Source organism: Anolis sagrei, chromosome 5, assembly GCF_037176765.1.
Source record: "Anolis sagrei isolate rAnoSag1 chromosome 5, rAnoSag1.mat, whole genome shotgun sequence".
In the NCBI taxonomy this organism is placed as follows: domain Eukaryota; kingdom Metazoa; phylum Chordata; class Lepidosauria; order Squamata; family Dactyloidae; genus Anolis; species Anolis sagrei.
This window is the reverse complement of record NC_090025.1, coordinates 134509214-134517089: the sequence shown is the minus strand read 5'-3', so window position 1 is coordinate 134517089 and position 7876 is coordinate 134509214. Positions and strand designations below refer to the sequence as shown.

At 37.5% G+C, this 7876-nt stretch overlaps 1 protein-coding gene across 1 annotated transcript in view; it reads right to left on the bottom strand.

Annotated features, from left to right (window-relative positions):
- Positions 1-4216: 4216 nt before the first annotated feature.
- IMMP2L (inner mitochondrial membrane peptidase subunit 2) overlaps positions 4217-7876 on the bottom strand; it is a 630428-nt gene continuing 626768 nt past the window's right edge. Inside the window, exon 6 of the mRNA XM_060776139.2 lies at positions 4217-4990. Coding sequence (XP_060632122.1) covers positions 4871-4990 — 120 coding nt within the window. The 3' untranslated portion in view covers positions 4217-4870. The remainder of the gene's footprint in view (positions 4991-7876) is intronic.

Genomic DNA, 7876 nt, shown 5'->3' with positions numbered 1-7876 from the left:
CATGCATAACATTGATTGCGACATCAAAATGCAGAAACGCTCCAGTAGCCTCCTGCTGTGCCTGACAAGGAAAAGTGCTATGTATTGTTGTTACTCCATCAATTGAATGGTTGTACACTTCTGTGGGGCTCCAGATAGTGGCTATATTATCTTTGACTTTGGTAAAGATTCTACTGGCTATTTCTAGGGCATTATTTTGCATACTCCTAATGTTTTACGCTGATTTTATAGTATTTTGGCCAGATACCAACAGTTTGCAGAGGTCTAATTTTTTCATATTTCCCTGAGCAAAAGAGAGGGGGAAAAACACATACCACAGCATATGCTTGGTAATTTCACATATTTGACTGCGTATCAGTAGAACACCATGTGTAGAGTACTCTTGTGGCATTGGTGACAAGGTTGAAATGTCAGAGCTTATTTTCTGAAGATTTCTGCTTCCGTTGATCTGAGTTTTCTTCCCCAAGATATTCTAATTTCATAATGGAAAACTGCACAAGTTGTATCTCCAGGATTTCCTGCAAGCAATGCACTGAATGCTTAATAGTAATTGACTTCTGGAAATAGCCAAAGATTAGATGGTGGATCTGTTTTTTGGCTTCAAATGAGCCATTGTTTTCTGGCTGAAATGCTGGCTTCCATTTTGGTTGCACCCTCATTTTGTATCATACAGAGCAATTTGTACTACTTTTGGAAATGAATAAATTAAATCTCTGCTCAGTTCTTCTCTGTGTTCACACATCCCTAAATTATTTTGTACAAAAATAAACATAGATTATTCACAAAACTCTTTGAAATGCTGAATTACACAAGTAGTCACAATGTTATTACTATAATCTGTCTTCCTAACAGACATCTGAAATCACCTTCAAATTCAGCCAACCACACCAAGGAGCACAGTTTAGAACACTTCTGAGGGTCATGTTGGAGGATGATGCATCCAGTTGTTTCTGCCAGAATGAGCTACAACTAGAAGCAGCCCCTCTTGTGAGTTTCTAGTACAACTTGTTGGTGCATCAAGGCTCATTGACAGGAGGGAGCTGGAAGCCTCATCCTTCAGCATCCTGTTCACCATTTATAAACAATTCAGTCCTTTGCTGAGATGTCTGGATACAAAGGTGGCTTTCTTGGGGCATTTGCAAGTTTGGCAACATTACTACTGTGTGTTCATGCCCACCACTTTAGTATTCACGTGTGTGCATTTGCATGTCTGTCCACTACAGGCAAGATACATGTAGTATACACATACTCACAATCCCAATCATAGTTTTCCATGCATCAAAGTTCACTATGGAGCACACACTGAAAACATGTAATATTGAAATCTTGAAAATGTAAATTAACTTACATTGTCCACCCATTTTCTGCTGGGCATAGGTGCCTTTTTCTTGGTGGATAACTTCCCAAGATCAAATTCTATGACTTGTATTATGATTAAAATTTTGCACAGATTTCACAAAGGGCACACTTCAGACTAAGTGAGAGAAACCAGTTTGTAGCATAAGGTTTTTGCAGACTGGGTGTACTTCAATAGATGCATAAAGTTTGCTTGTTGTTTTTGTTGTTGAAATTGAAGTGGTTCATCTCATATTATAATAATGGATACCATCAGAGACTATAACCCAGAAGTCATGTAATCAATTCTGGTTGCCGAGCCCTTGCTCTCTCATTAATTATTTGCTAATATAGCATGTGATTATATTAGCCGCATTTTCTATACCATCATCCTGGGAATGTGTGTTCAGCATTTGTTCATTAAGAAAATTTAATGTCTCCAGAGAAGAAAAATCTGCATTTATAAATTTGTGAGCTACTTAAAACAAAAATAAACAGGCTGTTCTTGAAATCATCAACATTCTAGTAAGAAAATATACTAAGAAAATATCATGCATTTATAAGCAGTTTGAAGGCTACAATGCTTGCGTACAGCCTGAAAGACCACAGTGGAAGCAACATTCAAACCACGTTTTGGCAGTAAATTTCAGAACAAGTTGGATTGACAATATTGAAATATTTATTCCATACATGTATACATGCAATAGTGAAAGGGAAATATATTTTAGGGCCCTTCCAGACAGGCCCTATATGCCCTATATGGTAGTGTGGACTCATATAATCCAGTTTAAAGCAGAAATCTTGAGATCATATCCTGGGATATAGAGCCTGTCCAGAAAGGCTCTAAGATAGTCCTATATGAGACTTCTCATTATTAGGCTCTTCCAAGGTTGTATCTATACTGCTATATAATCCAGTTTCAGACAGCAGATTAACAGCATTGAACTGGATTATAGGGCAGTATAGACTCATATAATCCAATTCAACGTAATTAATATGCATTCTGAAACTGGATTACATGACAGTATAGATCCAGCCTAAGTTTTAAGTAGGCCTAAATTGTAAAATTGTGTCTGTTGCTACTGGATAGCACAAAATGAAATGTTTGCATCTGTATCTAGTTGGTTCCTTATGAGCACTTCCTACCATTTCACAAAACTTCAATAATGACACTATTTTAATTAGTCTTCTCTATACAAAGGGCCAGAAGTGCTATATCAATTTGATCTGCATTAACATCAGCTAAGTTTGGTATCTGTGAGACAACATTAATAACTGGGATTCCTATTGATATAGCAATGAATGTTAAAATCTATTAGATTGTCTTCCTATATAAAGCACAAGGATATACTCCCATTGTAAAGTAACTTATTTTTCGGCACTATCAAAAGCCACGAGATGCTTTTATAGCTTAAGACAGTGTAGCATATTAGGAATCACATACAAATAACAATGAAGCATGAAATAATGATACTTCATGCAATGTCCCATTGCTTGGCTGCTACTACAGAGGGACAAATCACTCCCCTATCCTGATTGGAGCTTTCTGATGCTGAGCAGAACTCTGGGGAATGTAGTTTAGGGCAGGGTTTTTGAATTCTCTAGCATAGGGCTCTTTGCCTTCCCAAACTACATTTCCCAGAATTCTGTGCTTTCTCAGTCTCTTCCCCAGCTAACTTTGCTTTCTCCCTGCTGCTTCCCTCTCCTAATAGTGAGAGGCCATTGATTTAAACAGGAAAGCAAGACCCCCTTTTTTTTTTTTGCTTTGCTTTGCTTCCTTGCACTGAAAATGAAATGGACTTTGAGGATTTCTGAGATTTACAAAAATTAAAATGAAAAAGTATTGGGTAAGTTTCGATACTTAAGTTTTTGGCACAGGCCACACCCACATGCCAGATATCATGTAAGTACGAATTTACAGTGAAAAAATTGAGCACTCCATATATATATATATATATATATATATATATGTATGTATGTGTGTGTGTGTGTGTGTGTGTGTGTGTGTGTATAATTCACTGTATATATATATGATCTATCTACAACAGTGGTTCTCAACCTGGTGTCCCCAGATGTTTTTGGCCCTCAACTCCCAGAAATCCTAACAGCTGGTAAACTCGCTGGGATTTCTGGGAGTTGTAGGCCACAACACCTGGGGACCCACAGGTTGAGAACCACTGATCTACAAGGTGTCTACATAAATGTTTTGATTTATAAACTATCTTGGGTCCCTGTTTTGAGGAAAAGATGGGGTATAAATAAAATTAAGAACAACAACACATGCACTGAAAATAAGGCTTCAGTCCTTTGTACAATTGTACTTCCTTCTTTAGTTACAGACTTATTTCTGAGTCATTCCATTTGCATATAATGTGGCTTGTTTTAAATAGAAACATACAATGCAGCAAAATGCCTTGTCAACTTTTACTCAGGCAATGTGTATGGCAATGTGGTATAATTGTTTAAGTTTTGGACTAGGACTCCCCACTGGGCCAAGGGAATCTACTGAGTGACCTTGGACAAGGCACACTCTTTCAGCCTCAGAAGAAGGCAAGGGCAACCCCTCTGAACAACCCTACCTAGGAAACCTCATGATAGGGTCTCCTTAGGGTCACCATAAGTCAGAAAGAACTTGAAAGCACACAAAAACATGTCTTCCAAATTCAATGAAACACAGGCCAATCAGATGTAAATGTGTCTGATCTTTTTTGTTGTTCTTTGCAATATTAACAGATGCAGTTTCATTTGGTGTCTAAAGAAAAGTATTTATAGAATTAAGGAAGCTCTTCAGATATCCTCAAAGAAACAGAGCAATTATTATCAACTATGATTATACTTCACCACTGATTAAAGTGTCTATTACAGACATACTCTGAGTATATTTCAATTGGAAATGTATTTATTCTATCAGCAACTGGATACATCAGGAATATTTATATGAAACATTAATGAAAAACAAATTCATATTCAATATAATTATGACATTAATAATATACAAGTAATAAAAATCATGTAATGAAAGCTCCTTTTTTCAGACATTACTTTTATAGATAGATTGAACAACAAATTTTCCAGGACTAAAAAGACTATTTATTCAATACAAACAATTATTCTGCCACCCAGAGTGTTAAAAGACATATTTTGTCTTGGCAATAACAGTGAATTATTTTATTGTTACATTTTTGCAATACAATACAAATGTTAAGATTTGCCCTATTACTAAAAAAAAATCAAATTAAAACATGTAAAGATTTTTCTAAACTTCCCGTATCATTAGAGGTACTATAATATTCTTAAGCACCATACAGTTTCTATGAAGCGAAAAATGTCAAAATCAAGACACAGTTCCTTCACATTGTACCATTTCATGTGATTACATAAAATGCCCATTTTAATTTACAATAATGAAAAGGTATTTGCTTGCATCGATGCTGCACAGTTGGCAGCTCTTTCATTAGCTGATATGCGTTGCCAACCTCTTTCCTATACTTAATACTAGACTCAAAAGCTTGATTTCCATCCAGATACAAATTGATCATTCCTCCTCATCCTGGAGTGGCTGGCGTTTCGGAGGAAGCTGGGGATGTAACTTCTGCCAACGCTCCGGAGGCCAGAGTATATGCGTAGCTCGGGCATGTAAAAGTCCAAGAGAGACCTGAAAAGATAATCGAGATAGAGCCATAATAAAAATGTGAGAAGAAATTACTTGGGGAGATGATGGCATATGGCATTTTATAAATGCACAAACTAATGATACCCATTGAGAAAGAGCGCTGTATATACAACTGGGATGAAATCTCTCTTTAGTAGAAAATTCATTTCAGGCAGCCTCTCCTGTTTCCAGCCCCCTATTCAAAAAGAAGGAAAGGCTTCTAAAACAGGAGTGATGCTGGAGAATTGTGTTGATGATAAAGAACATAAAATAGAAATAAAACCCAAAGCAAATAAAAATTTAACAGCTTGTCCCATATAAAAATTGACTACTTAAATAAAGAACCGTAAAGGAATATGACCTGTGACAGTTCCTTTAAAGACTTGTTGCAAGGCAGAGGCCTGTCTGCATGACTGTTTGCATGTAGAATAGAAATAGAAGCACAAACTTGGCTTTATCAGTATCTGGACTGGTGAAGTAGGGTCATCCAGATATTGACTGCAACTCCAATCAGCATAACTGATGACAAGGAGTGCTGGGAGTGACTACTTAACATCTGGAAGGGTGCACTCTGTTACAGTATATGACTTTTGTAAGTCTTGACAAGAATCATCTCTTGCTTATATGTGTGTTGAGGAAGAACCACTCCCTGGTTAGGATGTATATCAGGTGAAGTTTTCTTGATGCAGGTAGTGGGTGAAATGAAGTAATCAGAGATGGAACTACACTACAAGGTTTGCTGGAAAGAAGCAGATTAATGCATTGTTTTGTAAGTTTCTTTTCCTTCTGCGATGGACAATGTGGACAATGTGTTTTCAAGGCTACTGTATGTTTCTTTATAAAATACATGTGTTGACTACTCAAGAGTAAAGACATTTTTCTTTTATACTCTGTGTATTTTCAACTTGGTGCCTGGAGCTGGGAAGACTACTGTGTATTTTCAATATAAACTAACGAACCGCAACACACTCTGCCTGTTCCTGATCAAAATGATAAGGATGATCTTGTTTGTGGGTGTGTTATGCATACATCTCAAACCTCTTGTGGCTGAGAAATCTATACTCTTAATTCTAGGTAAATTAATTTTTTCATTCAGGAGTTTCAACTGGTTCACACTATTCAGCAAAATATATCAAGATTGATTGACTGAATTTGGATATCAGGGTGGTTCACAGTAAAGGTTCATTAAAAGCAGACTTTAAGAAACAAAGACTGAAATCCAACTTCAGAGTCTACATTCTGTGACTTTATGAATCCATAATAACATTTTAGAAACACAACAAATCCCTGTTGGTAAAGTATGAAGATGTACATTGGGCACTCCTGATGCACACTGGACATTTCTGATGTGCATCGACTGCACATCCTACCCAGTGAATGGAAACACATCAGGGAGCACTGTAACATGTTGTCAAAGATTTTCATGGCCAGAATCACTGGGTTGTTGTAGGTTTTTTCGGGCTATATGGCCATGTGGGGGGTGGGGGAGGGGGTGGGGGAGGGGGAGGGGTGGGATTGGAGCTACCATGACATTGCAACATCCATTGTGCCTGATGTACCATGGTGCCAATACTCAGTAGGAACTGATGTATGTTACAGTGGGTTGTTGTAGGTTCTTTTGGGCTATATGGCCATGTTCTAAAGGCATTTTCTCCTGATGTTTCGCCTGCATCTATGGCAAGCATCCTCAGAGGTAGTGAGGTCTGCTGGAACTAGGAAAAAGGGAAAAGGGTTAGTTTTAGAATTATCTGCTTTGACAATCTGGATTATATGGCAGTGTAGAAGGGGTCTTAGTTGCTAGTCCCGTAATTGGCACTCTATGCCTCAGAAGTCAGGTTTTTCCTAGTTCCAACAGACCTCACTACCTAGCTCCAATCCCACCCCTCCCCCTCCCCCTCCCCCACCCCCACCCCCACCCCCCCCCCACCACCACAAACATTCTTGAGCTTACTGGTAGACCTATTTTCTCTCCCTCTCTTTTTTCTCTGTCAAAATGTGTGCATGATCCAACTAAAGTGAACCTGACTTCTGAGGCATAGAGTGCCAATTACAGGACTAGCAACTAAGACCCCTTCTACACTGCCATATAATCCAGATTATCAAAGCAGATAATTCTAAAACTAAATAAATTCTAAAACTAACTTCCTCAAAAGAAACAAAATAATTGAGAGATGTCTCCTTATTCATCATGTTCTCATTATGTTGGCTTACATCACATACAAAAGTTAAAAAGTTAATTCTGCACCATTTTCTTGTGAAAGAACTATTATTGGCAAATCTTTCATTTTCCAGAAGGAATGCATGAGTTACATTGCTTATTACAGTATAGTCAGAACTCATTTCAGTCAAATTAGGTTGGAGATTGAAGAATGTTATCCTTGTGAGCCCATCCTTTTTTTTTTTTTTTTTTTTTTTTTTGCATGTGGTTGTTGGATGATACTCTATGGGCAGATTTCCCTTTGGATATTTTAGCTAGCACTCTGTGTATTTGTTATGAAACTTTCAAATTTAACAGTTCCTATATTTAGCTGTTAAATGACAGTTTGAATATTGGCTATAGTGATACTTGTCTAATACTTGAGGTGTGACACAAATTTCTTTTATTTTTATAGATTCAAAGAATTCACTGCATATCATGGCATCACCTACCTCTGTTTATGTCAAATACTGCAAAATTGGAGGGGGAAAATCAAACTGCAAGTTAGTTATCTGTTCCTCTCATGACACCCCTACATTAGATAATAGGTTTGAGCCCGGATCAATTTTTAGCCATTTTCTTCGGCCAATCCGGCTTCTTCAGTTTGTTCATGTGCCCATAACAGCAAGGGACCAGCCATCATGGATTCCCGTCTAAAACACAACCTCGTCAGCTGATTATGGCTCCTCCTT